Here is a 13,513-nt window from a genome sequence, read left to right on the forward strand (position 1 = left end):
CAGAAGCAGATGTTTCAGCTCCATCCATAAAAAGCTTAGTCCCAGGCCACAAATTGGCCAGCTCTGCTCAGGCAGCAGAGGCTCAGCTATTTCCAGGCTTGCAGAAATCGTGCTCGTTTTAGCAGCGCGGCTGTTCGTTATTTGGGATGAGTGTCCCCAGGGCAAGGAGGGCCCCGGCTTGTCTGGCCAAGGCTTTGGAGAAGGGAGCTGCAGGGAGCGGAGCGTGCTGGGTTACTCAGTTACTCTAAATGTGCAGAACATCTTTAACTGATGTTCTGACTCCAAACGTTTCAGAGCATCTCTAAGTTGATTAGTGTGAATTTTTAAGTACCTTCAAATGAGGAACCCAAAAGTCTTTACAGACACTCCCACACCCAAAACAAGCTCCAGTTTTCGTTCTGGTTCATATTTCATAGGAAAAAATCGTAGTCAGCTTGCAGTTATCCAAGCCTATTCCCTATTGCCACAAGAAATCACATTGCATTTTCCTAGGCTGCATCCCAACCAGTATTGTAAACGCTCCATAAACTGCCAAAAAAATGCAGGCCTGTGGGCAGTGAAGGCAGCAAGTGAAGAGCAGCGGTGGAGAAGGGATCAAGGGTGGTTTTGTGATTTAGGCCTGATGACACTATCCTACTTCACTGCCTGAATTCCCGAGATCAGCAGGAGCTGTGTCCCAGCCCCGCGTCCACCTGTAGCTCCACGTGGACGGACTCCTGACACAGTGCAGCGTGGCGAGAGCCGCACTCCCAGCCAAGCAGCCAAAAAAATCCTGTCTCTGCCCAGCCACGGGGCCCTGGGCCAAGACAAAACTCAGCGTGTAAGCGCCGAAGGGTCGGACCGAGAACCCTGGCCCCTGCCCAGGGCTGACTTTCCCCTCGGTGCCCAGGAATCCCCTCAGCAGGGACCCGGGCTGCGCGTGGAGGCTGGGTACAACGCGCCGCATCCAGCATCCTTGGGCATCGCTGGCTCCCAAGGGCTGCGCGGCTTCTTGCCTTCCCCTCGGACGGAGCAAAGGGCCCAGCGCTGCTCCCAGGGAACATCTCACAGTCGGACCCTGCTGTGGGAATGTGGAAATGTCGAGGGGGGAGAAAAAAAAAAAAGATGGTGCGACACTGCAGAGGACTTAACCCTCCGAGCCGGCTCTGGCAGCGGGGTTGATCGCGCCTGCTGCCTTTTCTGTGCATAGTCCTACAGGACAATAGCCCCCAGTGCATAAAGGCTTCGCTGCTTCCTGATATAGCTCTTTAATTACAGAGCACTGGGAAAACTGATGTTTCCCCGAAGAGATATGGCCCTTATTGTTTTTCTGGTTTGCATCCTGCAGGGAATCAGGACTGAAGCTTAAAAAAAAAAAAAAAAAAAAAAGCCAGAGCCAGTTATAAACGCTGGGCTCCGTTTGCTCCTCCTCCCGGTCCCAGCTCCTGAGGTCAGCAGGGAAAGCATCCAACAGTTGCAGAAAGACAGACTGTTTTAATTTGAACATTTGAGAGAGGCAGAGTGAGGGACTTTCTCCCAAAGTGTACAAGACGTGATAATATGCCTCTCCCCGATCCCTGCAAACCCTTGCGAGAGAACATTCCTAGCAGTTTTCCTATATGAGCACTCGCCAGCATGTGCCAAAGGCAGTGACCAGGATGAAAGCCGCTTCCTCCTCCCGCCCTCACGTCGCTTTTGCAGCACAGAAACCATGAGGGGATTCTGAGTGATCTGCCCTCCCCGTTACAAAAAGCAGAATACCCAACAGGATCAAGAGAAAAACAACAAAGAAAACATCAAGAAAACATCATCTTCATCAAGAAAAGCATCTGCGGCCGCAGGGCTCCAGGCGAGCAGTCCTTATCCTTCAAGGAATCGACAGCTTTCCAAGATGAGACGCTGAGCAGCCCGCGGTCAGGGAACAGATGCAGTACCCGGGGGATGGACAGACTCATATCTTCTAGGGGAATCCTTCCCAAGGGGCATGTCCAGCCGTGGAGTCACACACGCCAGCAGCCATGTCCTACCTACAGCAGCCAAACCCACCGACCCATCATTCTGTCTGCAGAAGTCTTCAACTCCCACGCAATACCAACACAAGGGTTCTAGACCCAACGCTTCACTGCGCAAACCAGGCACGGTCCTTCCATGCACGTGAGCTACAAGCCACCAACTCCTGCCTCGCGACACCCCTGGGTCAGCATCACGCTACTGCATCTCCAGCAAAACGGTCCAGGTTCCCAGCCGTTTGATACCAAACGGAACGTGTGATTTCTTTTTGGCCACCTTGCATCACAACTACACTGGTAAATTCATTTCAAAGTTGTTTATGGAAATAATCTTACATTAGATGGGCAAGAAAAATGGTTGGCTTGATTTTTCTACTGAAGGTGTATTTTGATGGGGAGGTTAAATCAAGACTCTGAAGCTTGGAGTTCTTTTTTGCACCAGAGGAATGATTTCAGAACAGAAAAATCCAATGGCTAGAAATCAAAAATGTTAATATTTCTATGTACTGTCTCTCAGGATTCGTATTCTGCCAAAATACCAAAGCAGCACTAGACAATCCGCAGGGGTGTCTGCCACAGCACAGCCTCTCAAACGCACTGGGGGGGTTTCCTTTCCAGGACGGGGACGAGCAATTAGCCAAAATGCTGATAACCCCCAGGGAGGGTGTTTCATCCACGTGAAAAAGGAAACCCATAGGTACAGGAGCCCATGACTTACAGAAGCTCTACCCTATTAAAAAAAAAAAAAAAAAAAAAAGCATTAACAACTTCTGAACTGGCTTCTGTTTTCTGGCCTCCTGGCCACCACTGCTGCTTTTATGGAAATTGCCCCAGCAGTACCAATTAAAGGAAAATCCTGGCCAACTCCCCATCCTATCCCACCCACTTGGCATTAGCCCATCCGGAGCTCGCCGCTCCCCTGCCACACGTGCAACCCACCAGCCGCATCTCTGTTTCCAGCCCCTTGCCAGTGTGGTTAACCAGCTGCCTGGGGCTCGTCGAATGGAGCTTTGGGGCAGGAAATTAAAGAAAGCTTCACGTGCAACTGGGCATTTACTAGGGCCAGGGCAGGGGATGGGTCCATGCTGCCCCTCCAGGCACCCTGGGGACTCTCACATCCCATCACCCTGCTCCAGCGCTGCAGCTCCATCCCCCAGGATGGTGTGGGAATGAGACGGGACCCCGGCGGCACCCGTGGCTCAAGGTCAACACATTTTTCCGCACTAGCATTTCAAGGGGTGGTACTGTCCCGTGACAGCACCTTCACAACATTACTAACCCTTACTCTAAGTGCTGGAGGAAAGAAGCCTGCCTGAGCATTAGCATCTCCACGTCGATGTGGGGACAAGCCTTTTCTGGGTACCACTGGGTGTATAAAGCAGCTGAGACCAAGAGCTCACTAACCCTACAGGCTCCGGCTGTTTGTTTTGCAAAACAGCAGCAGCAACAAGCCCAACGCTTCCAGAATATTACCCTGATTTTCTGCACACAGCCAGCAGCAGCAGCTGCCTTCGGAGCCCCTGGCAACTACAATTGCCAAATCCCAGCTCCAGCCCCTCGCTAACTTTTAGGTGCTTGAACATTTCAGCAGATCTCAGCTGAGATTTACTCTTGTAACTCCCTGAAAGTACAGCGAAACAGAGCTCTTTGGCACCAGCTGAAACACCTGGCTTGGAAGCTCCTTTTTTTCCATTTCTTCTGAGCAGAATGACACTTGTATTCACAGTGACTCATCTCCTTGACCTTTCTATTCACTTTTAATGGTGCAAGCTGGAAATAAGGGCATACAAACAATGCATCCATTATTCAGCTGGTGAACTGCGGCCCTCGGACCAGATCTCTGCCCTGCTGCAGACAAGAGCGCACAGAGCAGATATCTCATTCCAGCACATCGAGGATGAGCCCCCTCAAAGACCACACAAACCCACCGCTTAATTCACATTTGAGGGCTGCAGCTGAATGAGCTTGTACCCTACCATTATTAAAAAAAATAATAATAAAAATCACTGTGTAAAATGCTGCAGGAGCACAAGAGATCCTGGGAAACTGGCAGTGTCATCTCCAGGAATTCAGCTGCAATGAATTCTTACTTAAGTATTGTCTTGGAAACAAAAAAAAAAAAAGGGGGGGTGGAGGGAGGAACAGCGGAGGAAAGGAGGCCAGCGAGGCTCCCCGTGAGGATACGCGAGCTCAGCCAAAGCACGGCTCTTTCCTGTGTACCCACACTCAAAAAATAGAAACTCCAGCTGACATGCAAATGAAATTCTAAATCTGGCCACTAAAACTGCCTGACAGTCCCTTCGAGCAGGGGCTCCAGCAGACCCCTTGGTGACCTCCCTTCTCTAGGAGTTTCCCCCCATCAACCTCTTACGGCATTTCCAGCAGAGCCGCAAACTCCCCGTGTTCCCTTTGCAAGTTATAGCAGGGAAGTGCAGAAAGGCGAGGAAAAGAAAAGGACTTTAAACAGTTTGTTTAAAAGCCCAGCCAGGGAAAAAAGACGTATTACTTTATTTACTCTGAAAGAATTAGCATCTCCCTGGCTGCAGATGCACAGTTTGATCCCGGCAGGGATGGCACGCAGGGTCATCCCAGCTAACAGTAGGATTTAGCTGTATTTAAGCCAGGCAGGTCATTCGGATCTTCAGCAAGCTGCGGCCTCCTAAGGAGAGCAAGAGGTGCCCCAAGCACACCCCCCCACCCCTCATCAGGAAAACAGGGCGCCAAGCTCCTTCGGGTGACATCCAGACACTGCTCAGATCGATGGAAAAGCTGTCCCTGGGCACAGCAAGGCTAAGACCAACTTCACCTCTTTCTCCGGTGAACCCAGAGCAGCAGGGCAGGAGGAACAGGGCGTCAGGCGTGGGAGACGCCCCAAGAAATCGAACCAAACCCATCCGGATGAACGCACTTAGGCTACAGCCTGTATAAGGGCAGAGCACTCGGCAACGAAATACACCGGAATTACTGTCTTGCATCGGCAGAACAGCTGAATGTCATCACCCCAGTGCCCCCTGCTCCTGCCCACGGCAAAGCCCCGCAGCGATACCCAGCCTCAGGATCCACCACTTCCATCTCCATCCCTCCCCCTTCCAAAGGGATTTCTTCCCAGTAAACTGAAGCACGCGTGTGGCTGCCCCAAGACATCCTCAACCGGCTTTGGATTTCAGTTACACATCTAACGCTTCAAAGTTCTGAGAGTAGTCAATTTAACAGCGTGGGGGTCTGTATTGTACCCCCTCATACAATCTGCAAGCAATCTGCCCAAATCTAAAGACAAAATCCAAATAACCTTCTGGATTTGCAGCGTGAGGCACTAGCGTTGCCAGACAGGGAATTGCCATCCCAGAGAGGAAAAGCAGTTTTAAAGTAGAAAACTTTTAGACCGCAACCACTAACGTAACCTGAGGCACAGGGATGAAGAGAAAAAAACACACATCTCGTTGCTAAATCAGCATTACGTTTGTGTTAAAGCAACACCTCGATGCCAGGCTCCATGCAGGGAGACAGGATCCGGCCCCAGGGCACGGGAAACGCAGAGACTCGCCCGAGGGCTGCGAGAAAGTCTGCAGCAGAGGTCAGGGACGAGCACTGAGGGAGCTCACCCCGCTCATTCGGTCCCAAAACGATCTTATTTTCCTCTCCAGTTTATTACACAGCCTTGAAGAAAAACTCCAGCATCGTAAATACATTAACACCATTTTCCCAGCTTCAAAAAAAATGACATCTCTCAACATTGTGAAAGCTTCCAGATGATGCTAAGAATCCTGCTGGATTCTGGAGAGAAAGAGAGCCCAGACTCAGCGCAACCAACCTCAAAAACGCCTTTTGTGCAGCTCCTTCATTTATTTATTTTAGAACTAAAGATTTTCCAGACACATCCACAGAGAAACCACGGCATCATCTGGACGGTTCACTCAGTGCTAAGCTTCATTTCAAGAGCCTTGAAACTTGCCAATGGTAACCCAGTGGCTAATTATACCATGTTGCCAACCTAAGTTTTTTCCATATAACATTAGAATTTAACAAAGTTTTTCCATTCTTTCATGTCCCAACTTCCCTTCCCCCCGCCCTGGTTTTGGTCATTCTTCCCATACTGGGGTTTTCTTTATTTGTTTCACACAAAGGTTTAGTTGATTTTATTTTTAAGAAAAACTGCCAGCTTGCAAACCTGTCACATGAGCTCTGATTTAACTAGTACAAATAAAAGCTACGACATGCAGCAAGGCCAGGCTGCAACGGGAGAAGATGGAACTTCTCTCAAGCCATCCAGGAGGGCAGCGGAGAGGGAACGCGCTGCCTAGATCAACACCAGCTGAAGGGGTAAGCAGGCAACAGGCAACACCAGGAGGCTGGGGAAAAAAAAATAATCTTAAGCATCTGAAAATTCAATTCTGCTTGCTTTGGTCAAAGATTTGCACCCACAGCCACACAACAAAGCTGCTAGCTCAGGACACCGCTACGTCTTGCTGATGCTCAGCTAACGGGGAGCAGCCAAACTCCAGCAACAAAACCGTTTCCTGCTGCAGATGTGAAAGCTCTGCCTTCTCCAGAAAGCAGAAGACAGTGTCCACCTGGAGGGGTTTCCCTTCAAAAAAAAATAATAAAAAAAAAAAAAAAAAATTCTCCTAAGGCCTTCCCCAGAAAGCCACCACCCCATTAGCATGGAACAAAGACCTACCAGCATCTTCAGACTGCTATTCCCCGTAGCTCTGTGCCCCATAGCTCAGCCCCAAGGCTGTACTCCAAAAGGGTCATAACCAGAGAGAAATCCAAATAAAAACAACAAGAGCCAAAAAAAGGCACCGAGCAGTCCAGAGGAACATAACCAAGCACAGAGAAGCCTCCACATCTCATCAGAACGGGGAAGGAAGCGGAGGAGGAACGGTGCCTTCGGTTGCGTCAGCCCTCCCTTGGGGCTCCCCACCACGCCAGCCCACCCAAGGGGAACCCCCTTTGTGGGGACAGTGTCTCCCCGTGCCATGCCAGTACCAGGTCCTACTGCTCATACAAGACTTGCCGTATATCCAAGATAGATGGTTGCGCTCCATACTAAAAAGAAACTAAAAGTTAAGGACCTACGGCGATAGCGCAGGGAAAGCAGCGGAGAGTATCAAACCGAACTGCAGAAGCAGCACAACTCGTGTGCGCACATGCCTTTGTGGTGACACTGACTTCTGCTGTGGGACAAATCCTGCCGATCTCGAATTTGACCCAATTCCAGCAGATGACTGTTTCAGGCCTCAGCATTCCCAGAACATCCCCAACAGTAGCAGGATCAGAGACCTGAAGCAGAGTCGGGGCTTTCCGAGGCACACGATGAGTAGAAGCCTACACTGGATAAAAAGCACAGAACGGAGCGTGGAAGAAGTCTTCCTCCACGTCAATAATGTCCGAGGTGTGTTTTCTGGTCCATTCCTGGTTTATTTCCCAGACAATTCTTCTCTCATTTTAAACAGCAGTTTCCATTTACCAAAATCTAGGCAATGAAAAGTTATAATTGTGTTTTCAACAGAACCCAAATAATGTTTTAAACCTTTCTCTGCAAAATAATTAGTTTTATAGAACGATAGCAGCTTCCTGAGGGTGAGACTCCTGCTAAACACACCAGGCGAGAGCATACGTGGGCGAGTGTGTACGTTCATGATGAAGTGCCAAGTTTAGCCTCGTAACGCAGCAGGGATTTCCCCCGTCTTAGGGGCCGCTGCACTCCAAAGTCAATTCACACGACAGCAGAGCACGAGCTCCAAATGCAACTGCCCTTCCCAAATCACTCCGGACCTGGGCACCTCCACCCCAAACCACGGCGTACGCAGACCGGTCCTTACCGTCTAACGCCAGTGCCAACCAGCAGCCCAACAGAGACGGCCTTAATTAGACCCTTTGGAAGTCCTTTAAGGCCAAACAGTCCCACCCGTGACATGGCCACCGTTTGTCTGAGCAAGGTCCAAGACCCACCTCTGCACCTGCAGCGTTCGCTGCCGTCCAGCAACCCCAGGGGTTCTCAGCTCCCCGCTCCTCTCAGCTCCCACCATTCTCCAGACGTATCCACAGGCAACCACGCAAACGCACATAAACAGCAAACCCATGAAACACCACGGCGATACCTCATTTGAGCACTTTTCTACCCTAGATACACCATCTGACCTTCCCCTCATTGCCCCTTGTAGGTTTGCCGGGCCACAAAGCCCCGAATCCTCAGTCTGCTGGTGCGGAACCATCCACAGCAGCGTCACTCCGTGCGGTTCTTCCAAGTGTGAGGTTTTCCATGTCAACACAGAGCGCCTGGCCATCCATCCTCCGCCCGCTCCGGGAAGGGTGGCACCCCAACGCCGCCCCAGCGCCCAGATAGTGGGAGAGCACCGGGAGCGTGTCAAAGCGCCAGGGCACAAGACAAAAATTAACCGTTAAAAAAATTGCCAATTTATCTCTACAGAAGGGAAAAAAAAAAAAAAAACAAACCACAAAAACTCAGACCGAAGAAGAATTTCCTGGAAAGTACTCCCACAGATTTATTTCTGACGTCCAGACAAAACTCAGATTTATCTAACATGCATCTAACGAATGGTACTTCACACAAACACCTCTGCGTTAGTGGCACGTGTCACAGCAGCGCCTTCTGCTTCTCGGCACCAGTTGCCACACTTTGGCTCACCTGAAGAAGTATATACATATATACATATATACAGTATATGAGCACATACTCAAAGCCTACGTCCTGAGACCAGGCTGCAGGACGGCCAGGGGAACTTGGAGTCACCAAATGAGGGATGGACAGACAGCATCAGACCAGACCTCATCTTTGGCGTTAGAAGAAAAGCGACTGGGCACGTGCTACTGACTGATGACAGGACATTTATGTGCCATTAAGAGTTTGGCCCCGTGGAACAGAGGCAAAGATTTTCACGTTGGAGCTCTGAGAAAAAGAAAAGCTACGTCAAGAATTGAAACTGTTACGCTGCACATCGCACGGAGCGCAGCTGCTGGTACCGTACATACGGAGAAACGCACTCAAGTTAACTTCTCTTGGGAACCACCAGCAGGGTATTCCCAGTTCAACAAGGCTCGCGCCTCCTCACCCGCATCACCCTCCCGCGGCAGAGGTGGGAGATCGGGGCAGGAGCCACGCTACCGAGCCAGACCCCAAAGGATTGCGATAAGTATTAGCACATTCCCTACGACGCTATGATCCGACTGCAAGTTATCGCGAGACAGAAACCTACAGTTAGATTTCCTCTACGTTTCAAGAGGAATGAACCTGGAAAGTCCACCTCCAACAAAACACAAGGGGCAGGGACTGCACCCATCTAGAATAAAGATGCTCATCCCCTTTACAGTCCCTCCCTGTTTGTCCTAGGACACACTTTACGTCTGCACGCAGAGTAACACCAAGCCGGTTTTGTTTATTGGATTACCCTTGCACTTAAAAAGAGGTTTTACACGTGAAGATCCAGTATTAGAGATCCAGCGGGCAAGTCCACACTCCTGTCCCTTTTTGTACGCCAAAAAACCAGCAACTCTTCAGTAGCTTTTGCCTTAGAGCTACCCCTAAAGACCAGAGATGAAAAAGGATTTCTCCAGTCCCCAACAAACGATTGCCCAGACAACACCGCGAGGCTTCGGACTGGAGGACCAGAGTTCCCGTTAGCTTTGGGGTCCAGACTCAACCGAGAGTCGGAAACCAGCTCCCGCATCCAGCACAGCTACGGGGAGCCTTCAAAAACCACCTCGAAGGGAACGGTCAGCAGAGAGTTTTCATCTTGACCCCAGCTTACATGGAAGGAATAATACATTACCTCAGCTGAGCGCCTCTTACTGCATCCCCTGGACGGGGCACGTCCGACAGCTGGGTGCTTTTAAATCCTGTTCCAATCTGGCAACGCATTGACAGCATAATCCAGATTTTACACTGGAAATCAGATCTGCCATCAATTCCAGACTTATAAAGTCATATTTCTTCTTGTAAAACAATATCAACACTTTTGATTGGCAAAATATTAAACAAAACACTTCTAACTGGCTGGATAAAGATTTTATTTTTTTTTTTTTAGCTCGTTCTAGATGACTGGGGAAGAGCCAAGAAGAGAAGCAACAGATGGTAACAGGATACTTCATAATTTCCAGCATTTTTATTTCTTTTAAAGGGCATGCCATATATTCTTATTACACTTCTCTTTGCCACTAAAGGAAACGGCTGCTTCCAAAAATTTTCACCCAGAAACCTGATTCAATTTTATAGGGATTTGTAAAAGCAGAAACAGATTCCAACTTTGTCTGTGGGTTAGATTTTTGTGTGACATCATCTGTTAAAATATGGGAAAATGTGAGCTGGAAGGGCAGTGTTCAGAGGCAGTTCAGTTCGTGTCGCCTTTGACACTGCGGTTTCTCTTTGTGGAAACCCTCCCTGCTCGCTTTCTTCCCCCTTTCTTTGGGGCCACCTGATGGATCCGCTCGTGGAGAAGATGACAGAGAAGATTCACCTCTCCCCATCCAGAGAAACCAATTAAAATGAAACTGAAACAGAAACAATCTGCGCTGAAATAAAACCAAAGAAAACTTGGAAAGATTAAAAAAAAAAAAAAAGAGCTATAAAGAGCATTAGTCAATGCCATCAGCAGTCCCAATCCGACTCCTCCCTCATTCAAATTATTTGATGTCCTATTAGGAGGCTCATTAGGAAAACTCAAAGCCTTTCGCTTCAAGAGACATTACTTGGAGCTGCACATTGGCCCTGCAGAAGCTCTCCAGGCAGCCAGCGCAGCATCGGCTCCGGCCAGCCCTCCGCTCCCTCCAGCTGCAGCCCACAGCTGGACCCAGAACTTCCAGAAAAGTTACCAAGTAACTCCAAGAGGAGCTAAGTCTTAGGTCCAAGCTGTCTGAAGGATGTACGACCGACAAGTAAAAAGCCCAAGCATGCTCCGAAACCATTAAAACATTCGGACAGACTGGTAATAATTCCGTTTTCAACTAACACAAAGTAACAGAGCGGCTGACGAGCTGCCTGCGCAAAGAGGGAGCTCAAGATGAGCCAGAATCACCCCAGCAGCCAGAGAACTGCTCTAACAGCCCGGGATTTTTGCAGTACAACGCACACTCCCGTGGCAGGTCCAACCGCCGTTAACTTCTCCCACAGTGATGTTCTAGAGGTGTTTTATTCATCGGCTAGCAACTTATTTTCCATCCTGCTCAGGCTTTGCAAGCAAACCATTAATGAAAGCATTCCTCGTACGCCCACCTCTTTTTTTTTCCCCCCTTAAGGTCATTTTAAGAACGTAGAAACTACAATAAGTCACAATCGCGCTGCTATAGACAGAATCCCACATGCATTTGTCCCGGTAACACACAAACAACCGCGCAAACACCGCTGCCTGGGCTTCCCAGGGAAAAATACCCAGAGCCCCCAGAAATCAGGCATGAAAGCCGAATCCCAGACAGCTCAGCTCTTCGGGGCGCTCCTCGGTTTCTCAAGTTACGCTGCAGAACTCCATCTACTTTTAACTTTTCAGATTGCAAAAAAAACCCAGCTTTGCCAACAAACCGCTTCTTAGTCTTTCCCTTGAAACACAGTATGAAAAGACCTCAGGGCAGCCGTGCCTTTAAGTGTCCGCTACAAACTCAGAAAACACCCTGAAAACACAGCGAGAACTTTTCCAGCAGACCCCCACGGCTCCATCTGCCCTGCTCGGGCATTTCGGAGCCCACCCAGGGAAGACAGACATTCGGGAAGCAGAGCTCTGGGAACAGACTCAAACCCAAAGCATCCACTTAGTGAAATGAAGCGCTTAGTCTCCCTCTTGCATGATTGTAAAAATGACATTCCAGGGTGGTTTTTTGTTGTTGGTTTTTTCCTGGCTGCATGTCTAGTGCTGTTGCACATCTGGTTGCTTCACAGAGCTTCCTCTTGCCACGCTCACCAGCCACAATTTTGGGGAGAAACCCAACAAACTGGGGCTGGCAAGGCAGAGGGGGCAGAGATCGCCTTGGGGTCGCGAGCAGAAGCGGCTGCAAAGCTTTTGTGTACCGAAATCTGCCGCTTTGATGCACAGAGGGGAGAGCACATTAATTACTTCTGGACAAAAAGTTTCTTCTCCTCAAGGAGGAGGAACTATGCGAGACAAGAGGTTTCCAGTCGACTAAATATATATTCACATATATATACGCGCAGATCTATAAAGAACTACAGCCTCCAGAAACACATCCTGACTTTTGCTCCAGAAAAACGAGCTCAGCAACAGGCAGCTCTGCTCAAAGCAAGGCGAATAAAGTATTGTTTTAAGTTTTTTCCCCTTTTACGGGCCCCCTGACAAATGGCATTCAGACTCGGGCAGCTAAAGGAGGTTGGGTTTTGGGTGGTGGTTTTTTTTTTTTTTTCACCGGAATGCATTGAATAAAGCAAAAAACAAACGTTTTGCCCCCCACAAAAAGCCCCTCGCCCTCCCCACCCGCAGGGTTCCCCCCCCCCGGCCCCGCTGACACCCGCTTCCCTCCCGCGGCAACCGGGGCTCGGCGCCCCGGGGATGGGCGGGGGGTGCTCGGGGGTCGCTTACCTGCCCGGCCGAGGGACAGGGCACCCAGCAGCACCAGGGCAGCGGGTACCGACCGGCTCCGTATCCAACTGCGCCTTTTCCACCGCGTGTGCGTATCCATGGTCCACAAAAAACGGGGCACCAGTTCGGGACAATTCGGGGGGGGAAAGAGTGGGAGGAAAAAAAAAATATAATATATATATATATACACACACAAGCGAAGAAAAAGAGCTCAGACCCCCCCGCCAGCCCCCCCCGGAGAGCAGCCGCTTTATAAAGCCATGGGGCGGGCGGAGGGCTGTCGGGGGCTCCGCCGCGCTCACTCCCGGCCCCTGCCTGCTCCTGCAGCGAAAAACTTTTCTTTCTCTCTCTCTCCCCCCACCCCCCGTTTTTTTTTTTCTTTGCCTTTTTTTTTTTTTTTTTTTTTTTCTTTTCCCTTCCCCTTCTTTTAAACCCAAGGCAAGAGTTTGTCAATCTCGGAGCCGAGCAGCAAATCAGGGCCGGGCGGTGCAGCCCCCAGCCCGGCCCCCGGCCCGCCCCGGCCCCGCGGCAAGTTTGAACGCTGCGGGGCTGCCCCGGCCCCGGCCCCCAGCCGGGGTTATCCTCCCCTTGGTCCCCCCCCCGGGAGTTACCCCCAGCCGGAGTTGTCTCCCCATTCCCACCTCCCAGTTCTTTCCCACTCCCGAGGGAGACAGGGCTCGCGGCGCGTGGAAGCATGAAAAAAATGCAAGGATTTGGTGGGGAAAAAAAAAAAAAAAAAAAAAGAAAAAAAGTTGAGGCTGCTGCAAAACGTGCATGCAAAGGGGAAAAGTGCAAGCAGGAAGGAGTGGACAAGAGGAAACGGCCACAAAGTTGCACCGGGGGAGGTTTAGATTAGATATTAGGAAAAATTTCGACACTGGAAGTGTTATCAAGCACTGGAACAGGCTGCCCAGGGAAATGGTGGAATCGCCATCCCTGGAGGGATTTAAAAGACGGGTAGACGTAGTGCTCAGCAACACG

The 13,513-nt window shown here is 50.1% G+C and overlaps 1 protein-coding gene across 2 annotated transcripts in view; it reads right to left on the reverse strand.

The window, feature by feature from the left end:
- Positions 1-12,838, reverse strand: part of COL5A1 (collagen type V alpha 1 chain) — a 160,333-nt gene extending 147,495 nt beyond the window's left edge. For both annotated transcript variants that reach the window (XM_063352946.1, XM_063352944.1), the window contains exon 1: positions 12,533-12,838. In XM_063352946.1, the coding sequence (XP_063209016.1) occupies positions 12,533-12,632 (100 nt within the window). In that variant the 5' untranslated portion in view covers positions 12,633-12,838. The remainder of the gene's footprint in view (positions 1-12,532) is intronic.
- Positions 12,839-13,513: the final 675 nt, after the last annotated feature.

The sequence above is a fragment of the Chroicocephalus ridibundus genome, chromosome 15, assembly GCF_963924245.1.
Source record: "Chroicocephalus ridibundus chromosome 15, bChrRid1.1, whole genome shotgun sequence".
Lineage (NCBI taxonomy): Eukaryota > Metazoa > Chordata > Aves > Charadriiformes > Laridae > Chroicocephalus > Chroicocephalus ridibundus.